Source organism: Vipera ursinii, assembly GCF_947247035.1.
Source record: "Vipera ursinii genome assembly, chromosome: 1".
NCBI lineage: Eukaryota > Metazoa > Chordata > Lepidosauria > Squamata > Viperidae > Vipera > Vipera ursinii.
The window spans coordinates 254086013-254111083 of NC_139512.1; the positions used below are offsets into that span (position 1 = coordinate 254086013).

The 25071-nt window shown below is 36.5% G+C and overlaps 1 protein-coding gene across 1 annotated transcript in view; it reads right to left on the reverse strand.

The window, feature by feature from the left end:
- Positions 1–25071, reverse strand: part of CDK19 (cyclin dependent kinase 19) — an 88986-nt gene that overhangs the window by 44713 nt on the left and 19202 nt on the right. The window contains 2 exon segments of the mRNA XM_083374043.1: positions 7595–7705; positions 19727–19802. Of these exon segments, the coding sequence (XP_083230169.1) occupies positions 7595–7705; positions 19727–19802 (187 nt within the window).

Here is a 25071-nt window from a genome sequence, read left to right on the forward strand (position 1 = left end):
AGCAATGTATATAAACAAGGATCAAACCCTGCACCCACTTGCACTGATGGTGTTACCTAGTTAGATAACAAAACATTTGTAGGCAAACAACCAAGCTGAAAGAACATCAAGGACATCACAACTAGGTGGTTACTATCCATGACAAATGTAATGCAAAACTTTATTAAAATTGTCAAGGAAAGGGATGGGAAAATGTATATGAAAGTATGAATGAGTAATGAGAAGAAAAATGTCAATTTGAGGCTAATTTGCAAATGATGGTTAGCAGAAAGTCAGAATTACATCTGCACTAGACTTAAATAAACCCAGGGGAATAATATGACTTTCATACACCCATCGAGATTTTAAGGACTGAATAACATTCTTAAAGACTGAAGTGAAGAAGCACAAGCTATCCACAATACAGAGTCTTTATAGAACAGGAATCTGAAGGACCGCAACCTACAACTTCCAAAAAAGGAATGTTGAAAAGCAAAATTATTTCAGTTATTGCTTATCACATAAGTTGCTAATTCAATACACACAAAAGAGCCCCATGGATTAATAATGAATTAAAGCCAAAACAAGTATTGTTTGTCTTGTTGACACACATCAACAGAAAGACAAATGGCAGTACTACAAATGAGAGATTTTTTTCTCCAATTAAACTGGTATGTAACCATAATAATAGGAAAAGTCAATGCATAACAAAATCCTTTCAACAAATGAATATTTATCTAGCAAAACAATTCCTTAAAATATTATTGATATAGATATCAAGAAATGAAGAGAATGCTTGCCCCTAAAACAAATACAGTATCATAAAATTGATGAATGTTACAAATGCCATGTTTTCATTCAATATCTTCACCCACCAAATATGCCTTTGCTGTTTTGGTATTAGTCCTGCTCCCAATCTGGAAGGCACAATGGTGGTCGGCAGCCCAAAGTTTTTGCAACATTATAACTCTCTTCTGAGTTGGGAAGGGAAACGGACGGCAGAGTTACTATATGAAAACGATGAAGATGCTCCGACTGATTTCTCAGTACATAACTAATTAACTTCCTAACACTCATACAGGAAAGGGTTTTCTGGAGAACGATAAATATCAACCCATCAATATTAATGGCCACATAGGGAAATTATCTTTTGACACAGAATTTGGTCCTGCAAATTCTGGGTTAGGTTTACCCTGAAAATAAGTTAGTTAACATTTTAATCTGTATACTATAAGAGGAAAAATGTGAAACGAGAAATTATGTTTGCTCCAAGGCAAATCAATGACTTCTAATGACTTGTTCAAGATTTAAATTGGGGTCTCCCCACACCTTTACTGGCTATATACCATGCTGGCTCTCAGTACCAAGTATAAAAGAATAACCCCTCTAGGCTATCATCTTCTCTGTCCTATACAGGGAGTGCAGAATTATTAGGCAAGTTGTATTTTTGAGGATTAATTTTATTATTGAACAACAACCATGTTCTCAATGAACCCAAAAAACTCATTAATATCAAAGCTGAATATTTTTGGAAGTAGTTTTTAGTTTGTTTTTAGTTATAGCTATTTTAGGGGGATATCTGTGTGTGCAGGTGACTATTACTGTGCATAATTATTAGGCAACTTAACAAAAAACAAATATATACCCATTTCAATTATTTATTTTTACCAGTGAAACCAATATAACATCTCAACATTCACAAATATACATTTCTGACATTCAAAAACATAACAAAAACAAATCAGTGACCAATATAGCCACCTTTCTTTGCAAGGACACTCAAAAGCCTGCCATCCATGGATTCTGTCAGTGTTTTGATCTGTTCACCATCAACATTGCGTGCAGCAGCAACCACAGCCTCCCAGACACTGTTCAGAGAGGTGTACTGTTTTCCCTCCTTGTAAATCTCACATTTGATGATGGACCACAGGTTCTCAATGGGGTTCAGATCAGGTGAACAAGGAGGCCATGTCATTAGATTTTCTTCTTTTATACCCTTTCTTGCCAGCCACGCTGTGGAGTACTTGGACGCGTGTGATGGAGCATTGTCCTGCATGAAAATCATGTTTTTCTTGAAGGATGCAGACTTCTTCCTGTACCACTGCTTGAAGAAGGTGTCTTCCAGAAACTGGCAGTAGGACTGGGAGTTGAGCTTGACTCCATCCTCAACCCGAAAAGGCCCCACAAGCTCATCTTTGATGATACCAGCCCAAACCAGTACTCCACCTCCACCTTGCTGGCGTCTGAGTCGGACTGGAGCTCTCTGCCCTTTACCAATCCAGCCACGGGCCCATCCATCTGGCCCATCAAGACTCACTCTCATTTCATCAGTCCATAAAACCTTAGAAAAATCAGTCTTGAGATATTTCTTGGCCCAGTCTTGACGTTTCAGCTTGTGTGTCTTGTTCAGTGGTGGTCGTCTTTCAGCCTTTCTTACCTTGGCCATGTCTCTGAGTATTGCACACCTTGTGCTTTTGGGCACTCCAGTGATGTTGCAGCTCTGAAATATGGCCAAACTGGTGGCAAGTGGCATCTTGGCAGCTGCACACTTGACTTTTCTCAGTTCATGGGCAGTTATTTTGCGCCTTGGTTTCTCCACACGCTTCTTGCGACCCTGTTGACTATTTTGAATGAAACGCTTGATTGTTCGATGATCACGCTTCAGAAGCTTTGCAATTTTAAGAGTGCTGCATCCCTCTGCAAGATATCTCACTATTTTTGACTTTTCTGAGCCTGTCAAGTCCTTCTTTTGACCCATTTTGCCAAAGGAAAGGAAGTTGCCTAATAATTATGCACACCTGATACAGGGTGTTGATGTCATTAGACCACACCCCTTCTCATTACAGAGATGCACATCACCTAATATGCTTAATTGGTAGTAGGCTTTCGAGCCTATACAGCTTGGAGTAAGACAACATGCATAAAGAGGATGATGTGGTCAAAATACTCATTTGCCTAATAATTCTGCACTCCCTGTAAAGTTTAAATGCTATAAAAAGTTTTTAGAATGAAGCATATAAACTAGTAGAACACAGAGAATGTTATGGTGTGAACAAAAGAAATATGCTCCTGAGCATGTGGAATTCAACACTGTTTTTTGAAGGAGGAGAGCTTTACATACGTTGACTGGGAGGCTGTTCCAAGTGTAAGAGGCAGCATGGAAAGAGACAAAGTTGGGAGTGAGCAAAAAAGACAATGGGGAAATATGGAGAGATGCTTAGGATAATTGAGAGGGGGAGCTATTCAGACCATGAAGGATATTAATCTGGGCCATCACCAAATGCTAGAAAAGCACATTAAATAGTTTTCAATTCTGTACAGCAAGAAAAAAATTGCATGGGTTCAAAATCCGGCAGCTATCTCCAGGACAACATTTTCTTCATATTTCATTTCGCTTAAAGTTCTTCACTAGCCCCAAGTTATCATTTAAAAAAAAATCTCTTGCTCACAGTGGTACACGATTACTCAATGTTAAACCAGTGCGACTGCTTTCTACACTTCATTGAAAGAGAGGGAGAGGGAGGGAGGGAGAGGGAGAGAGAGAGAGAGAGAAAGAAATCTATTTGGAGAGCAATAATGTTGCTGACTTCTAGGTTTCAAGAGATGATTAATTGTTCCTGTGCAAAAACAAAAGAACAAGAAAAGTTGCACTAGAGAAAGTGAAGGGTTGTGGAAATGACCAATTTATATTTACTCCATTGAATGAGAGCCCTTAATATAGAACATTCCAAGAATCAAACAGGCAAGGTCAATTCTTGTGGCTACTTCGCAGCCAAGCGGTAGAAAAATATTTGGTTGGGAAGGAACAGCAGGATACATCCCGTTCATCTGGTTTGTGTTGTATAACAAAATTGCATGGGAACATGCCATGCAGGAAATGGCTCCCTGAACAATCCAGGTAAATGTGAAGTGGTCATTATTCTAACAATTGGATGGGAAATATATAACTTTTTAACGAGTTGCATGCTTTATTTCAAAACTACTAGAAAGTGAACAACAACAACAACAAAAAACACCCACAGTACAAACGCATGCAAATATTGGCACCATTTGTATGAAATGATATTAGCCTAGGAATTTGTGATAATGGTGTATTGCACGTATCGAGACACTGGAAGCTAGGGAGCATATTAGGAAGAATGTACACTTTGCATTATGACTTTACAACAATCAACAAGAAAGAGTGCCCCTACAAAACTATTGTCAGATGGTCCTCTTTCAAACAAAGCATGCAGTATTCAGGTAGCAAGAACTGCACACTGGATTATTAAACATGCTTCCTATTATAGCGGCAATACATTCTTCTGTAGCTGCTTTTAAAAGCAAACAACTAAAACACAGAGATAAAGTTTTGTGCATATCAAATGAAGCTTTTCATAATGAGACTATGGCACTTTTGAGCTATGACGTGTACATTTACTCTTGGTGTAATTAAACTGTGATGGTGAAAGCTTCCAGAGCGGATGCAAAGTTAGTAAAACTATAAGAACAAGACTCTCCAATTAAATTATATGGCACATGCAATAGCATGAAGTCTCATCACTTTATATCATTTTCATCCAAGTTTCTCTTTGGTTGGAACAGTTTATACACATAATTTTCTTGACAGTAAAGTATTACTCACGGGTTTCATAATGAGTTTTCATCGTACTGTTTAAGCAACACAGTAATTTGTCTCTAGCAGATCTAACTTTCATGTTAATTTAATATTCATTAAGCATAGCTTGAACTGATCCGGCAAAAAGAGAAGAGGAATACTTCCCTATGAAACCTATCACAACATGCTGCAAAAAGGCAGATATTTCATTTCATATTAAATGTAATAGTTCAAAAACATCACACTAATTGCACATATAAAATCCTAGCTTACAGTTGAAATCTGAATGAGTTCTTTCTTACATGATGTTCAAGACCACATTTGAGTTATACGGCAGCTGCCAGCATATAGCTCAGAGCTTTCAAAACCTTTAATTCTAAAGCACTTTCTGAGGCCAAACTGGAAGACAAATGAGAAAGCTGGCTAACATTTTTGTTTCTTCACAAAAGCAGCCACTTGGTGTCTCAAACTGGATTGCAGACCAGAGGTATTGGAGTGAGACACAATGTTAATTTCTCCCTTCAGCTGGAAATTTGCTCCACTGAGGAAAAATACAGGAAAACCCAATCACATGCGAATCTTTTAAATAGAAGGAGAAATTAATTATTTATAATTGCTATCAAAAAGATCTCAATATCATTTCCCGTGGCAAAAAAAAATCCTGACAATAGTTTACAAGTCCACTACAAACAATCCACTGGAAAAGAAATTTCAGTGGCTGGGAGAAGTTGATGCCTGGGAAAGGCTAACACCAAAAGTTTAAATTTTACAAGTGACCCAAGGCATATACATCTTGGAATCTTGAATGTGTACACCAGTTCAAATGAAAAAAAATTAGAGGAGGAATTACTAAATGCATATTTCTTTGTGAAAGAACTGTGAACTTCATTTAGTTCTGATGGGTAAAATACATTCTTGGTATCGTTGTATTTAAAATCTGAATTTATATACCTATTTCTCCCCCATGAGACAAAAAGCTCCTCAGGGTTTGAATAAAACCAGAGTTATTACTGAAGTGTAGCTCTGCCTAGTCCTGTTCTAGACACACACAGCTCCTTACAGTGCCTATTCTCTGAGCATGGTTATAATATTACTTTTCATTAATTAGTTCTCTTTTATAACTGTGGAAACCTACAAGCTCAATGATATTGCTAAGCACATTGGTTTGTGCTTAAATTGTAAGCCGCCCTGAGTCTTTGGAGAAGGGCGGGATATAAATGGGATTAAAATAAATAAAATAAAAAAATAAAAAATAAAAAAATATAATGATACAATTGGCCTACAACTCTTAATAACTAAGTTATGGAAGGAAATTACATATTTGATTTCCAAAATATATATTTTTTAAAAAAAATGACATTGATCTTTAGCCAGGAGAACAGAAAACACATAGGTAGTTAAGCTTTTTTCGCTCTTAAATCCTGTGGGAAAATGAAGCTGAGAACCGTTCTGATACCACATGGCTGTAACTTGTGGATAGTTTTGTATCTCAAAATGGCATTAGGGCCTCCTCCAAAATGCGTCTATCTATTTCTCCTTGTTTTTTGTAGACAATCCTGGTTTTAAGGTCGTGTAAGGCTTTCAGTATATGAATTCCAAATCACATCATACACAGAGCACACAATTAAGCCTCTAAAGATTTTAATTACTTAAATAAATGCAAAGCAATCTCAACTTCTCAGGAAAGGCTAATGGGGAGTTTTTCAGTTTATGTTACTTTTTTTAAAAGTCCTGAAAATGTTTCTGCACCTTCAGAGACTACCTGATTACTGTATTTTCCGGCGTATAAGATGACTTTTTAACCCATGAAAATCTTCTCAAAAGTCAGGGGTCGTCTTATACATCGGGTGCTGAAACTTTAGGGACAGGGCTGGCTGGAAAACCTGGAGCAGATCTCCCATTTGGTCTGCGCAGGGAAAGCGGGACCAATTGGAGAAGAAGCTGCAGTCTGTGATTTTTTACAGGCTGGGGTCTGGGCGTCTTTCCTTCTAAAGTTGAAGAGCAGCTGCAGTCTATCCCAACTTGAAAGGCAGGTGGGGAATGCAGCAGCCAGAGCAGCTGCTTAGCTCTAAGGACACATTTGACTCAGGAACTGGGCAGGCTGGATGGAAAACCTGGAGCGGATCTCCCATTTGGGAAAGCTTTAGAGTGAATTAGGAAAAGTTTAATCCCCTTGCACTGTTTTATGTTTACATGTTTGATGACAAACAGCCTTATGTTTATAATTGACAGTTTTCCTACTAAGTACTTGCATGTCATAAGCATTTGAACTAAAATTACCATATTAAAATCAAATCTGATGTTTTTTAATTTTTATTTGGTGTGCGTTGGAAGAGGGGTAGTCTTATACGGCGAGTATAGCCCAAACCCTATAATTTAACAGGAAATGTAGGGGGTCGTCTTATATGCCCAGTCGTCTTATACACCGGAAAATACGGTATATCTCATAATGAAACTTTTCTATACAACTTATAAAGAAGACAGATGCATGAATTTCATCCTGGTTCCTCTTTCCTAACATGTTTTGTGTAGCTATATAGGTTAAGATACCACGTGAGATTGGGCAAAGGTTTCAAATCCATTCTGACTGTAGTTACTTCTTTTAAGGTAAAGGTAAAGGTTCCCCCGCACATGCATGCTAGTCGTTTCCGACTCTAGGGGCCGGTGCTCATCTCCGTTTCAAAGCCGAAGAGCCAGCACTTGTCCAAGGACGTCTCCGTGGTCATGTGGCCGGCATGACTAGACGCCAAAGGCGCACGGAACGCTGTTACCTTCCCACCGTAGTGGTCCCTATTTTTCTACTTGCATTTTTACATGCTTTCAAACTGCTAGGTTGGCAGAAGCTGGGACGAGTAACAGGCGCTCACTCTGCTACGCGGCACTCGGGATTCGACCCGCCAAACTGCCAACCTTCTGATCGACAAGCTCAGCATACTAACCCACTGAGCCACCGCGTCCCTTACTTCTTTTAAAACATAACATAATTCCAGTGTAAAAAAAAGGAACTTCAGAACTTACCCACAAATCATGTTCAGCATAATCAAACAGCAGCCACACCTTTCTGTCACTATGAGAAAGGAAAACCTTCTGTAATGCAATCACATTAGGGTGCTTCAGTTCTCTCAAAAGCTGCAAGTAAAGAGACAAATAACATAAATCTTTCCATAAAGTACCAATAAACAAAATGCTTTAATTAGTGAAAGAGATGATAAAATTATTCTTTTTCATTCCAACAACTCTGAAACAATCTGTGAACAAAGTAGAAAGCTTGTTTTTTCCATTTAGTAGAAAACGATATTAAAAAAAAAGTCCATTGCATATTTGGAGGCAAGTTTTGCTCCCTCTGCAAGAAACATCCAGACCAGTTTTATTCAGGAAATGCTTCCGTTGACGCAAGGATAGCTAGTAATTTTTTTAGTTTATAATCCCTCACTCACTATCTACATTTTATCCCACTTTCCAATCAAATCTCAAGGCTTGGGGAAAGCAACACAGAAGGAGAGGGTCACAGCAGGAAAAATGTGAGAATTGATTCTTTTTATCAAAAGCCTTCCATGGAAAACTTAATATTAAACAGAACAACATACCAAAATCCATCAAAATTTATCCATATGGGAATAAGAGAAATACGGAATCTTTGTTGCTCTTATCCTCCCATTCATATTTCCTTTCTAAATGTATGTTAGAGCTATGCTCTACCCAAAGTTATGATGGGATTCAAGTGGCCGCTAGGGCAAAAGACAAGGTAGCCTTTTCAATAGCTCCCAGTTCAGACTGAGTTACAGTATATGATACCAATGAAGGAGAATGAGTTAGGTGAGTTATATGAGTTGGCCTTTTCGAGTATTCTATGGATAGAAACAAGAAATAGTGGTTATAGCCTAAATGGTGAGATGGGCGGCATGTTAATTAATTGATTAATTAATTAATTAATTAATGCCTTGCTCTTGTATTAGAGCGACACAAGTTCAAGTTCACCCTTAGACGTGAAAATTCAAAAGTTACTTTCAATCAGTTATTTTCTTTCAGCCTAACCTACTTCAGAGGGTCGCTATGGGGATAAAAAAATCTAACAGATAAAATAAATACGTATATTGAATACTTGTAATAATAATTATTTCAGAACACTGCAACATGAAAAGTCTCCAAAGCATTCATATATAGCTGGAATATCTCCTATTTCTGCAAGAGTATAGCAAACATACAAATCATTGATTCCTGATTCAACAAAGGGAGGCAACCTATAGACTATGATCAGAATACTCCCCTTTCTGACTGCCAGGAGTCATGCACCCTTTCCCAAAACAAAGATATAGTGAATATACACTAGATGGCAACTGCAGCTAACATTCTTTAAAAAAACAACCTTATTTAACACACATGCTTTCATTTTTTAACAAAAAAACCCTGCATTTGTTTCATATTAAACAAAAACCAAGGAATATTTGCTCCTGCATCTCAGATTATCTTGTCATTACATTTCGATGTGATTTTGGCATCCATCCTGGTTTTATGAGGCAAACCACAAAAAGGCACTGGTTCACCAATATATTTTGTTGTAAGCCTCCTGATTTCCTCTGAATGTCCCTTTGGAAGCTGTCGGTACTAGCTAGCAAAAATGATCAGAAGTGTCCTTTATTTTCTATCCTGAAGGGATGCCATTATCCCAAAATCTGATTAGTACAGATCTTAACTTTACAATCACAAAGGGGGCCTAAATTTCTGTTGCTAAGCAAGACAGCTGTCCTAAAGGTGTTTTTTTTTTCAAGAGGCAACTGACTCTTGACTCATACAAGAAGCTTCTTCAGCTCTGACTGGATGGTGGGGAATGGAAGGGTTTATATTCCTTGCAGACAGCTGGCCATTTGCAGTCGTTTAGTGATTCGTTGAGACCACTTGGGGGGGTTGTCTATGTCCACAGGGTCACCTGAGTACTGCAAATAGGTGTGGAACCTTCTTGGAAATGCTGAAAGGACTGTGTTGTGGAGCTGTGCTTTCTGCAGGATGTTCTCTGTTCTGTGACCCTTCACTGTTGACACAGGGCAAAAAACATCATGCAGAAAGCACAGCTGCCTCTTGAAAAAGCACCTTCGAGACAACCATGATGGAGATGACCAAGAATCTCCATAGATATTAAGCAAGACAGTTGTTAAGTAAGTTGTGCCCCATTTAATGATCTTTTTTGCCACTGTTGTTAAGCGGATCATTGCAGTTTTAAGTGAATCATGCATTTCTTAAATGAATCTGGCTTCATCACATTACTCTGGGATAACTGAAAAGTGAAATTTTTTTATATATAAAACTTTCATAAGTCATTCAGATATTTTATTGTTCAAGAAATATCATGTGCTGTTTTATATTTTGTACTTCCCTTCAGTAGAAATGAACATGAAAATTGAAGTACCGGTAATATTTCAACATGAAATGTAAAACTGCTTCCAGAATGTGTGTTTCAGGCTTCAGACTATATAACTATAACTAAACTTCAAATATTTGGAATGCCAAATGAACAAATTAAATAAACAACCTGGTTTTTGCTCCACTGATTATTAAGAACAAACACAGTATTATAAACATTTGGTAAAATATACATGTCATTAAAATAACATAAATTAGTCTTACAATATATTGTACTCTGTACTTAAAAAGAAGTCAAGTGTGAACTTCAAAAAGCTTACTTTTAAACTAGTCATTTCTCAATAATCTGATGTTTCTTTTATTAAGTTAACATTTAAAACAAGTGATTGGATCCATCATTTTGTAGTGCAGCCCTTGAACAAAAATTATCCTTTTCACTGATGAACTGAAAGGATTTTAAATCATTTCAATACATGACCTTCTAAAATTACCAAATGCTAAACAAACTGCAAAATTAATATCTTATATACTAGGTATGTCATTATGGGTATTTCCATAATCTTTGGATGTAAACCTTTGAGAGTATCTTTGTAACAGAATATACACATAATTTACAATAGAATTTTAAATATATTGCTCAGAAAGTTCATGAATAATCTGCAATAACAAAAAATACAGCAGTGAAGCAGCAGATTCTCATAAAAGGGAAAACAATAGAGAGAGAGAATAAATCTTTTGTCATAGAAGCATTAAAAAGCTCAGAGTTTTGACATAAATTGTAGTTGATTAATAGGTGGAGTCTATTTTTAAATCAGAGAAATGGTAAATACTTTTTGCTTTTTAGGTTACTGATTTTGCTGGGTTATTAAAAAGGAATGAAAAGCAAAGATTAAAGATAGATTCTCTTTGGATATATGAATTATAACAATTATTTTATTTCTTTCATTACCTACAAAATTAAAATACAGAAATGTCTGCATATTAAGTAGATTATGATATTGATCACCTATTGCTTTTACTATATGGCCTTGTTTAAACCTGGTAACCCTTCCTCTCCATTATCTGCCTGTGAGAATCTCATGTTGTCTTCAATCTTAATATGCTACTTGCCAAGTCACATAACATAGTGCAAAAGAAAATTTACTGCTGCAAGCCAGTCTCCATCCATTTCACCTAGGCAACTCTTAGAAGCAAAATCCAGATGATATTACAAGAGCCTGGGGAGGAACGGCCTGTGTCACCTGCCAAGTCAGCTTAATGACACAGAGAAAGAGAATGATTTTGCACAATTTTAACAGCATCAGAAGTTGGAAAGGGATAATCTGGGAAGCAACTTTGCTAACTTTCTCCCCTGGAAGATGGAAATACAAAACACAGCTTGTAAGATTTGTAAAACTGTAGTTAAAATGCACCTACCGTAGTAATAGATGTAGCTTGTAAAAACCTAATTTGTAGATGTCTAAAAAGAGAAAAATGATTCATCCCCAAATCATATACTTTTTTACAGCTTTGTTTTTGAGATTACTGGAGGTACAAGACTATTTTGTAAAACTACTAATTATTGACTTGCTGTCAAGCCAGAATCTCAATGACTATCAGTATTAATTAGAGAAATTATCCTACCGATTAAGAATAGCTATCCACTCCTAGAGGAGCAAATAATATTTAGGATTTGAAACTCACAGACCATATAATAAAAACTTGGTTTTTATTTTTCTGTGTATTGTTTCTGAGAGAGGCCCCTTTTGGCTACAATTGTTCATGTCACGTAACACCCGCATTCTGTAATAACAAGTAATAAGCATTTTGAAAAGGAATTGTTCTATAAATAATTGTACTTCTGAAAACATTCTGGCACTGCTAAACAGCATTCTTCTTAAACAAAAGCATCGCAAGTGATTTTTTGAAAGGATTATACTATGACTAAAATAAAGGAAACGAAACAATTAGCATTGTGTCCTTTATTCTATGGAGTCTCAGGAAGATTAGAAATAGGTTTCTAACAACTTCTAGTGATAGATGGGTGGTATAGCTATATATCATATCCCCAACTGATGTATTTCTAATCCAAAGATTAAGTACATCATGTATTCCTGGATTAACACTTATAGAAGAGATGGGCGATATAAACCTTTAATAAATAAATAAATAAATAAATAAAAAACAATATTTGCTTGTTGCTAAATTGAATCTACGTATTTGGATGCCCATACCAGGTAAAATAATAGTGAATTTGGGTGAAACTTTATGGGAGTAAGAATTATAAGCATCATTTCACATACATTTTTCTACTCTAGTTGAAACTCTACTATACTCTACAAAAGTTAATGGCCAGAAGTTAGGCTTTCTCTACAAGAGACGAGTTATTTTACCTGAAGGCATTTCAGAGTGAACTTGCCGACAAAATAAAATAAATAACTATTCCCAAACACCAAGGAGCACTAACCTTAGGTTTTAATTCTTTTCCCATAAATTCTTTATAACCAAAGATTATCCACTAGTGGAGAAGAACTCACTGAATCAAAAAACCACACTGGGTTATACTGTGCCTTCTATTAGGCTATAGGTCCATTTCAAAACTCCCAGATTGGTAAAGTACTCAGGCAATTTTGATTTATTTGAGGTATTTGACAGTTATTATGTTAACTGTCAATACAATGCATTTCCTTGAATGTGGAAAAATTGGTTACATTGTTTGCAAAACTCAAGACTCTCTGATCAGTTTAATGGCAGCTTGTTATTATGCTTTCATTTTATTTTACTTGAAACATAAATTGTTTACTTAGTTAACTTCCAGAATTCAGGTTAGGGACCTTAATAAAGAACTTTGACCAGTCTCAGCATGTGTTACAATTCTCACTAAAAGTTAAAATAACCTAGTTTTTAAATATTTGAAGAAAAGTAGAGCAGAAGAGTCAGTCATCTTGGTGTAGTACTTAAGATAACATATTAAAAACCAGGAAACTAAGAATTCTGGTCATGTCTTAGGCATGAAGCCAGCTGGATGTTATTGGGCCAGTCACCCTCTCCATCTTAGGAACAAAGCAATGGCAAGCCACTTCTGAAAGCTTGCCAACAAATCTGCACTGATTAGTCCTCAGTCATCAGGAATCAACACTAGCCTGAATACACACACACACACACACACACACACACACCAAAACTATTTTAGGATTCCATCTTCATTATATTTTCACCTGAAGCTTAAGACGTTATTTGATACAAATGAAAGGAGCGCTTAGTCTCCAAACTACTTATTATACTTAAATTAAAAAATTAATAAGGTGTAAAAGTGTGTGTATATGTGTACAAACACACACACACACACACACACACTTTTCTAATAAAAGAGCCAGAAACTATGATTCTTCAAGTGACAATGAATTCACATAAATTATATCCTGCTTATGCAGAAATTACCTGGAATCTTCCAGAGCTTGGGAAGCATGATGGGATCTCAATCCATTCCTTCTATTACATGTCTTAAGACAGTGCATCCAGTCACCCTTTAGTTCCCAGAATAATCACAACAGTGTACAAACCAATCATTACTGGCATGATACCACCTGAGAGCAGTAGGCAGATAGTTGAATTCAAAGACCACTTAACAAACAGAATAATAGGCACATAACCAATTCCTCATTGTAGTATTGGCTGCCCCTACAAGGCAGACTAGAGTGAGAAATTAAATCCCTACCAGTCATGACTACTTTTATTGTAGCAGTTATAGTAACAGAATCTTGCAAGTCAGATGGTGTTCCCCCACCTTCACTTTATTTCAATATCAACTAGGAAGGTTTTTGTCTGAGATGCTTTTTCGAGTTAGCTTCTTGACTTGGCTCAGACTCCTCTTATCTCATCTTTGTAGCTCTGTCCTTTAAGGCCCCCTATTCCCTCTACAAGTAGCAAAGATTCACCAAAATGGGTGAATTTTTATACGATTCTGTATAGCTGATCAATATAAACTGGTCCACCCAAGATCTGACCATTCTCAAACACTCAAACAGCCCTGACTACTGATAATAATTTGAGACATCTCCATGGACCAAATTCCATGAATTTGGAAACTCCATGAGTGATATTTAAGCACGGTGCAACTCAATCAAATTTCAAGTATTGTAATAGGCTACTACTGTTATGAAAGCAGAAGAGAAAAATGAAATTCCTGTCAGCATATCATCTAACAAGTCCAATATCCAGAATTTCTTGTAGAAGTAGGAACGCAGGCTAGTCTGTATCATTTGATGCTGAGTGACGGTGCCTCTAGAATATGCATCGAAGTATGGTAAGCAGTGTAATGTCTATGGTTAATGCAATGATGAGGTGGATCAAGAACAGATTTTGAGGACCAAGTACTGAGTACGGCCAGATAGAACATGCTAGATGTCATATCCAGCCAGGCCCTACCAAGGTAAATAAGATTTTTCAAAATGAACAGATAACCTCAAAGAGACCAGAATGTCAATTAACTGCTATAAAAAGGCAAGGAATGATTCCTTTATATCAGTTTTATCTATAACCAGAAGTAGGGGTAGGATTTTATCACTTGCCCCTCTTCCTGGTCAGCTAATCAGAGCCAATCAACATTTCATAGCAAGTGTTTGCTCCTGTAGCTCTCACAATTATGGACCTGGCCAAGTGTTTCCAAGAACATGAAAGCAAAAACAAGATCTCATGTATAGCAGAATACAACAAAAGGTGGCAACAAAGTCAGGAAGGCTCGAATGACAACAGAGAATAACACCCTGGAGAAAACTTTCCAATATGCTACCATGGTAATTAAAAAGGAACTTGGGGTCAACAAGAACTGTGCTAGAAAAGCATGTGCCATCTGCAGAGTAGACAGGACCTCCTCCCAAACCTCTTATACTCAGGAAATTCAACATGCACTCTTCAGCACATGAGAACTTAGTGTGTGGATAGATTCCCACAATATTATCTTCACTTAATTAACCTTATATTAATATATTTGTAATCCATATGTGCACTGGAAATATTATTCATTATGACGTTCACTGTTTTATAATGTTCATTATATAGTAATAGCTTATTTATGTTATAGGGTGAGTTAGCAATAAAGTTTTAATTTGGAAATTAAAGTTATCCAGATCAGAAGTTCAAATCATGATAGTCATGTGTTTCCACATGATCTATGCCACTGACTGAAAAACTGATAAAGTCCTGTTCTATAATTTATTTAGACATTTTCCATTTTTGAAAACTATTTCTGCACTAATTAAGAAACATTTAAAATTACCTATCTCAAACCATGCATAAAACATATTATAAGACAATGTTTGATAAATGTTTGATAAGCTTGTAAGCCGCCCTGAGTCTTCGGAGAAGGGCGGGATATAAATGGAATTAAAATAAAAATTAAAAAATAAAATAAATAAATAAATGTATGGAACATTACAAGAAAAAAAATATTACATGCAATAATCTCACTGCTATTCTCTTTTAAAATAAATGCTTTTCATGTCAGGGATAGGTATAAGTAAAAGTTGAAATACATATGCAGATACTGTATTCTAAACTCCACAAGAAGACTAAAGACAAACCAAGGACTACTTGGGAAAGGATAGTATATATGCCATGGATCTTGTACTTACAAATTGCTGGAAGAATAAAAAATAACCTTAAAAATGAGAGAGGGCTTTTAAGAAAAATGACAGAATTTGAAATGCTCATAAACTATCAAGACCATCTACTAGAGCACATATATAACTTCAGAGAGACAGAAACAATAAAAATTGTGTGACAAAATGGATGCACAACTTTAAAGAAACAGTTGCCACACAACAATGGGAAGAACTCAAAAATTACTGGAAAGAAATACACAGCAGTATTCAAAGAAATTAAAAAATAAAATTTGAAATTGAACCACAATTCTTTTTACTAGGCATAATTCCAAAACTTTCATCAAAAATATTACGTGCCACTAAGATACATGTTTAAGGCAGCAAGGATAAATTTAGCACAATATTGGAAAAAGAAAAATGTCACCTTAAATTATCAGATTGGGAACTTAAAACTTGAGAATATGCAGTGATTGCTAGTTGGTTAAGATATAGTATTATGATGCTGGATGGACCTTAGGGTCTTGGAGGAAGGAAAACCAAGAAGGGAACTTAGTCTAATGGGGGGGGGACGGGGACAGAGAGGAATATTTTTATGTTGGTAGGAAATACGACAGGAGATAGCAGCAGGCCACTAATGGGGAAGATATATTTGGTGTTTACAACTGATTTCATCTTCCACCTTCCTCAAATGGGCCCTGAGCCTGGAAGATCTTTGGTGATCCTGGCTTACAGCTGTTGCTGATGCTGCTTAACACTACCTTGTTCTTTTTTATGACCACCTTTTAAAATATATATTTGGTCAACTCAAAGTGGTAACATACCTAATACTTGTGCCTATTTTCCTCACATCATCAATCCTGTGAGATGTGTTTGACTGAGAGTGACTGGTCCAAAGTCACCCAGTCAGCTTTGATATCTAAGGGAGGGCTAAAATTCAGTCTTTGGGTTTCTAAGCCAACATTTTAAACCACTATGCTAAACTGGTGCTCTGTACGTTAGCCTGTAATAAGTCTCTTCTCATCCAAGATCAAATATGAGAGGACTGACCTGGCAAGTATAACCAGAACACTGATAAACACTGTGGGATATGTGGCCCTTTGGAGATGTACTCACCTACATATTAAGTGTGGCACCAGCTATAATCCTAAAGTAGTGATGGTAGAGTGGTTAATGTGATTTCCAGAGGGGCTGCTCTAAAGATAACTGGATGTGAAACCTATTTGTGAAGCTGGCTCAAGGATCTGATGGAAAAATGCTATTAAATCAGCTACTAGATGCCATAGTAGAGCTAGCGATGGAGCTTCCCAAATTTTGTCCAGTGTCCAATCTCCTACTTTTGTTTCTTTGTACTCGGGCTTTCAGATGGCCTTGGAGGAAATGGATTATGTGAGTTCCCATCAGGTTTCAGGCCTCAGTAGAATACTCAGTACACATTAACTGATGACTTTATTTTTGATGACTATGACTGAACGGGAATGAAAGTGGGATGGTCTGTCCATCCTGCACCTTTCTTATCTCTTGATAGCTTTCAAACAAATCAATGTATCTTCTAGTATTCTTCTGAACTGACTCAGAAGGCTGGGAGTGGCAGGCACAGCACAGTATTCTCACGTGTCTTGGTTACAGGACTGGTTACTGGTTAGTCAGTATTGGTTATGGGGCGGGGAGATCAAGTCTTAGGGTTTTACTTGGAAAGATGCTGTAGGACTCAATGCTCTCCTCTCTATTTATTATTTAGATGAGGTCACAGGTCATCCAATGGCAACATACTGAAAGCACCTAGTTATACATACTCAGTTGTGGGACTCTGAATAGAAATAGGCTGAAGCTCAATCTTAGCAAGACCGAATGGATGTGGATGCTGAGATCACCTGAAGCTGGAGATCTTCATCTTTAGTTCTGAATAGGATTGGAATACCTGGCTGGAAATGCAAATTGTGGGTCCTCTTGTATTTATGGCTCTTGCCAGGAGCTAGGAGACCCTTTGCATAAATCGTCTGCACCAGCTGTGCTTGTTCCTGGATCAGGAGCCCTGCTCAAAGTCACTACATGCATTTGTAATGTACTCTACATAGGACTGTGGCTGAAGGTCAGAAGCTACAGATGGTTCAGAAGACCGCAGCATGTGTAATTATGTATATATTCTACCTTAGTGTTCCCACATATAGCCCTATAAATTAGTATAGATTTAGATGGTCCCATATCTGCTGGCCTTTATAAAGGCTCTGAAGGTCTGCTTCTTTCCTCAAGCACTGAGGCTGTAAAATGAGTAATCAGTACATGTTAGTTGGGTTATGTGAATCACTGTTTCAAGCGCTATATTCATCTCTTTGCAGTTTTGTTTTATTTTGGACATAATTTTTTGACGTTTTAATTTGTTAGCTGCCAGCATCACTTGGTGAGTGAGCAGCCATATATAATTGATTGATTGGATAAGATAGACATGTTTCCATATTTCCTAATCAAACAGTCATGAAACAGCTGCAACCCATAGTTTTGCTGTGCACAGGAATGGATTTTTCAAATTGATACCTTCCAGACTGTAACTCCCAACACATATGGAGAACTTAGGATGGGGAAGTGTTCCTCCAACTATCTCTACAATTCTATAAATCCTAGAAAAAGGTATTTGTATATCATTTCAGATTTTTTTAAAAAAAATCTTGGGATTGGTTAACACATCACTTGTTAATTCCTACAGAGTGAGATTTTACTGAAATGAAATCAGGGTCACAAATGTTGATGTAATAATGTTCTTTAAGGATGTACAAGGTTTGTCTATTCTATTTGTTGGACTGATGAAACAGACTAACCAAATGCTGTATCAGAAAGTTATATACATATATAACATATTTGCCACAGACTTAATGTTACAGAGCATTTTGCATCTCTTTAAATGCACTATATCAGACATGTCAAACTTGCGACATCACGTGACATTGCGCAACATATCGGAGCTTTTTTGCCATTGCCGGCAGTGGGGTGGGCGTGGTTTCCTGATGATATGTCTGGCCCGTGGGCCGGCAGTTTGACACTCCTGCACTATATGTTAATGCATTCAACCGCAGATAATAAAGTGGTACAAATAAAACAGTGCACGTAAACATTAAATCCTTGATTTAGAAGATTTCTGCTTTAATAGATAAAATGTACCTCCAGACATCATCCCCAAATAACAATGTCAGTATGTATTCAGAATAATCCAGACGTTTTATGTACGTTATATTATTTATCAATTTACAACATTTGTGTAATGACAGCATTACACAAACAATAAAAATATGCCAATTATTTAAATTACATCACTAACTGATTTAACAAACTCTTACATGTTCCATTAATTAGGGGTTTATTGAAGTTAATTAATTGTTAAATTACTAAGTAAATAGAAAGCATCCTGTAAGTTTTCTGGAAACTAGAATCACTACTACCTAAACCAAATCCATATTATTTTATTTTCATTTCTTTAGTTTAGTTAAAATATTGTATATTGCACTTTTCTGAAATATTCCAAGAAGTAAAATCTCCTAAAAACTAAAATAATAATAATAAACTAATAGTACAACTATTAGGACATTAATAATATTTTCTATTAAAATTTAAAGATTGGAAAATTAATCTAATTATTTTTAAGTGTCTAAGTATCTTTTAAATGTGAATTACTGTATGTATGGTATCTTTTAAATCTGAATTTAAAATATACCACAGATGTCAAATGCGGCATTTGAACCAAGTGCGTTCAAATTTATGGAGACTTAAAGTTGACACTTAGCAGAACAATTAAAAATCAACATGGCAAAATTCAGCTAGTTTCTCTCTAGAAGTGCAAGGTTTTACTGGCTGATAAGGCATGGATGGGCTTGATTTCAGCAATACTCCTTCCCCTTCAATCTGACTTCATGCACTCTGCACATTACTAAGTAGTCCAGGGCGGCACTGAAGTGTATATATCGTAGTTTATAATGGAAAAACTAACTTTCCCCTTCTCTGCTGAAATAGAAACAGAAGAAGCTGCCTTACATATTAATTTGGATTGTTGTTCCAACTAGCCTAGCAATTTCTGAATTAAATGCCAAGTACTGCAGATGGGACTTTCTGCAGAGAAAGCCGGATGCACTGTACTACAGCTTTCCCGTGATGGAAACTAGTTGGATTCTCTCCATGCTGTTAATTGTAGAAAGAGTTAAATACTTTTGTTGGGTTCACTTACTGCTATTTCTCTACATGCCGACATGGATATCCCTGTGCCTTCAATCTGTTTCAGTGCATATTCCTTTTCATCTTTTCTGCAAGAAAAAAGTGAATTTTACAAGACTTATTAACACTTGAAATATATAACAGGACTTACACAGCTTAATCTCCATTCTCCTATAATGGACTAATTGATGGTACAGTGCAGTTAGCGATTTGTTCTATTTTTCCATAACCAATTATCACTTTGACAGGCAGCTTTTCGATAGGCAAAAAAAACCAACAAACCCCACAATAAAGTGTATATTGCAATCTAATGAGAACACCTGATTATTCAAGTGATAATTATCAAAATGCCCTCCTAATTAGAGATGTGGGAAAACACAGTGATGATGGCAGTGTTGGCAAGGGTGGAGCAAAACTGGGTGTAGGAAGGAATGGTTGCCCTGAATAAGACAATATTGCCAAAGGAGTGGCAATTAGCAGCACTCTGTCAGCACCCATGGACATTAACAAAACAGCTTGCTCACAGCAGTAATATTAAAACATTTTTGTTTAATTTTAAAATTTCACTTGACCTAGAGCACTTCAAAGGGAAATTCTGACCTCTGACAACAGTCCATACAAGTAGTCCTTGCAATCACAATTGGACCAGAATTTTCATTGCTATGCAATATAGCTGTTAAATGAGTCACGCCTGATTGTAAACCTTTTTTTGCCATGCTTGTTAAGTGAATCATATGTTGTTAAGTGAATCTGGCTTCCTCCATTGATTTTTCTTGTCAGAAGCTGCTTGAAAGGTTGCAAATGGCCTTGGGATACTTCAACTATTGTAAAAAATGAGGGTTGCAAAATGCCCAAACTTTGATCACCTAACCATGGGGATGCTACAATGGTTTAAACGCAAAGACCAGTCATGCTATTTTTATTCTGTTAACTGTTATTAAGATTTGAGCCATTGTGTTACAAAAATGGTGTGTGTGTGTGTGTGTATTATATACACATACATAGCCTGATGATGACGGATGGGATTCCGTCGAAACGTTGCGCCTACACCTTTAATTCTACGTGGGGAAAAACCCGAAAAACCAAGGATCCACATACAGGCACCCGCGAAAACCTCAGAAAACAAATACATACATATACATATACATATACATATACATATACATATACATATACATATACATATAAATAAAATTTGGCTTAACTATAAGATCTATAACCCCAAATGGTGAGCATGTATGTATATTTCCTGTCACCTTTATTAGGAACATTGATTTTAGTCATAAAATATTTTTACTGATTTAATACCAATCAAAACCCACGCCTCATATTAATTTATTTTGTTGGGTCTATGCAACAGTTTATTGGTATCATAGAGTATAGTAGATATCTATTATATTTCTAAAAAGGTTTTACGGTCCTCAACTTACACAGTTCATTTAGTGAACCTTCAAACAGCACTGAAAAAAGTGACCATTTTTCACATTTATGACTGTTGCAGCATCCCCATGGTGACATGATCAAAAATCAGACACTTGGGCACTGACTCACATTTTTGACCGTAGTACTGTCTCAGGGTCATGTGATCCTCTTTGGCGACCTTCTGACAAGCAAAGTCAATGGGAGAACCAGATTCACTTAACAACCGTGTTATTAACAACTGCAGTGATTCACCCGCTTAACAACTGTGGCAAGAAAGTTTGTAAAATGGAGCAAAATTCACTTAACAAATGTTTCACTTAGCAATGGAAATTTTGGGCTCAATTATGGTTTAAGACGAAGATTACTTGTATATTAATTCAAAAATTGAACCAAGCAATAGAATTTTATGCCCTTTATGCATCAAGAAAGTTTAGATTTGATAAGAAAGCAACTTCTCGAAAATGTTCAGTTTCTGTCTCAAAAAAAAATCTTTCTAACCACATCTTCAGTTTTTCCAGAAATTTTGAACTTGCAACCAATGCAGGATTATATTCATCTTTGAAGATCCAGAAAGAGTTTGTTGACTTCTGCTTTGATATGGCCTCTGCAAACATGGCTATGATGCACAGAATCTAAGAAAAGTTGAAGGTTTGTCTGAACAAATGCTGTCTTCAGATATTTTTCTCTTTCAGTTTTGAAATGAATTTGGCTGGAGCGGAGGCAAGACTGGTTTTTATGTAGCTGACAAGCTAGAAGCTAACAAATGTCTAATTAAAAATAACTGTACCACCCATATGTTTGCATGCACTCTTTAAAGACAACCAAATCACACTGGCACACATACAATAATGTACCAATTATTAGATATTAAGGTAAAAATGTCGGTACCAGTAGTTCTTGTTTAGCAACTGCTTCGTTTAATGACTGTTTGCAGTTATGCAGGTGATGAAAAAGTAATCTTACAATCAATTGTTTATGACCCTCACAGATCTGTAAAGCAAATTAAAGCTGAAGTACACTCATTTCCAAATATTTTTGAGAAATACCAGTATATAGTGATGTTATAAAATATAATAAAAAGAAACTCTCTTCCCTCCTGAAGTTCTCTCGTAATCAGAAAAATATTTTTCTAAGCAGAAAGGAAAATCAAAGAGTAAATAATATACCAGAGCATCTCAACATTCACAATAGAATTCCAAAGCCAATAGTTTACATACTTTTTTTAAAAAAATCATCTTGTCTAGCAAATCAACAGTTGTTAAAGTAACTAGCAAATTTTTTCTTTGCAATCAGCTTTTATATTCCTAATTTTCTGGTCTAGTTAGGAATCGGTTTAGGAATACAACATCTAATTTTAGTAGCGCTTCTTGTAATTTCAATTTATTTACAGAATTCCATTTACAATAGCCAGTTTCTAAAAATGCACCAATTTAGGGATAATAATAAAAAAGGGCTAGGAAGTTGATTTCATTTATTTATTATTAAATTTATATGCTACCCATTTCACTATCCAAAGTGACCGAGTGACTCACAGTGCCATAAAACCATAAATATAAAAGCATTAAAATTAACAACAATTAAATAAAGACTAAAAAGTAAGAGCATGAATGGTACAGTGGTGGGATCACGTCTATCACTCCACCAACCACTTCCAAGTATAGCACACTCCCATCAGTGCCCTAAGCCAACCACCAGATCCAGATTTTAAGGCAGCAGCTCCCAAACTTTTCTATGCCCTGCACCCCTAGAACGCTTCTGATATATTCTTGCACCCCTTACAAAAGTTCAAAATAATGGCAATGAATTATGCACATACACTTATAATTTAAAAAAACCAAGTTTTCGCACCCCCTGGAATATCGTCTTGCAGCCCCGGTTGGGAACTCCTGTTTTAAGGCCTTTCTAGAAGGCAAAAAAAAATGGTGGCAGATCTCACCTTTGGCAACAAGATATTCTAGAGGGCAGAGGCTATAGCAGAAAAGGCTGTTTTCTTAAATGGTGCTATTCAAAATTCCTTAACTGCGGCAAGCCCCTGCAGAACGAGTGGTGCAGGCCAATCGTATTTGGTAAGAGAATTCCTCACTTCCTGGTTCCATGCCATGAATGGATTTAAAGGTGACAACCTCATAATACCTAATCCTGTGGTGTCATATGATCTCACCCAGCAACTTCATGTAGTTGTTAAAAAGGAGCAGAAAGAGTACCAAGCCCTGTGGCATACCACAAAAGAGGGGCCTTCAGATGGACCTCAGAATCCCTATCAACACCAACTGGGACCAGCATTAGACAGAGGAACCAAATAAGCATAAGACTGCATTGTCCAGCCCCAAATCCTGCAGCACCTGAAAAGGATACCATGGCCATTAGTATCAAAAGCCTCTGAGAGATCAAGGAGGGAGAGGATGAATGCACTATCCCCATCCTGCTCTTGTCAGAGATCTTCTACAAGCGCAACCAATGCTGCTTCTGTCCCATAATCAAGCCTGAAATGGGATTGAAATGGATCCAGATAATCGATTTTCTCCAGGGCCCTCTGGAGCTATATAGCACAACCACATTTCCAACACCAAAAAAGGAAGGTGGGAGACTGGAAAAAAATTCTCCAGATAGGTAAGTTCCAATGATGGCTTCTTAAGAAGAGGCAGACCAAGGCCTCCTTAATTGGCATTGTTGCTCTCTGGACCCACCTTGAAATCACCATCCTGCAAGTCTTAATCATCCAGGAGGGAAAGGGATTTAAAAAGATACCGTTCTTTTACAACCTACCCTCACATAAAAGTATTTTAGAATTTAAAATGCAGATTTTTTTAATTTTTGTTAAGCATCTAATTAAAATACATATGACAAACTACGATTAAAATCAAGTATAATTGCGCATAATGGTTATCCACAGAATTGTGGTTTTATTTGGGGGAAAATACCTTGCTCCACTCAGAGATATTCCACATGGCTGATAAGTAATGGACTGTGCTTTAAGCAAAATATTATCTTCTATAACTGGGAGATTTTTGCTGAAAATGCATATTTCTTTAAATGACTGTACTATTCTTTTGATGCTTTGTGAAGTCCTCTAACTTCTTGCCCTGGATGTTCTGCACTGTTGCAAGTTGGGGAGAAGACATAGCAAATAGGCAGGCACTCTTGATCATTCTTCCATCAACCTAGTTGTTAAGATGAATGACTAAATAGGAAACTATTTAAAGTAGATCTGTAATAAACCTTAAGTGAAAACAAAGTCCCAAAATCTGGCAGGCTCACATACTAGGGCCTTCATTTTACCCAATTTTGAGTGTTGTGTCTATTTGGCCAAGTGGTATCCCAAAGGTGCTTCAAAACTACCATATTGTAGTTCCATGCCAGGCAAGATATTCCGAGATAAGAAACCAACTTTGTGGGTTATTGCAATCCATGTGTGCTTGACTTTCCCTCTCACATTACAGCACTCAATCCCACAACCTATTTCACTAGAAAACAATAGATTTTGATAACATTTATTTGAAATAACACAGTTCCCAGTTCAAGTCAGGTAATAACAATGTATTTCCCTTTTCTGAGTTAAATTGGGTTATCTGAGTGCATGTAACTTGATATGATATTCAAAAGTGCTGTCCTGTAGAACATTATAATATGGATTAGGAAAGTTAAAGGAAAAAGGGGTCTGATGGAGCCTGCCTTAAGGGCAGAGAATTTGTCTAAAAGAATCTCTGGTTTATACTCAGTTCTTCTAAACTTCTAATAAAGCTCTTCAACCACATGCTATTATTGCAATCCTAAAATAATTTCCTGCTGAGTGTCACCTCTGAAGCCAATTCTATTCTCGTCAGTAAAAGGAATTCCTAAAACTAATGATTTCACCCTTCTTGCAGATATACCGGTAAATGTGCACTGAAAATTGTTACACAGTATGGAGCAGTAAAAATTCTTAACAGAACTGAA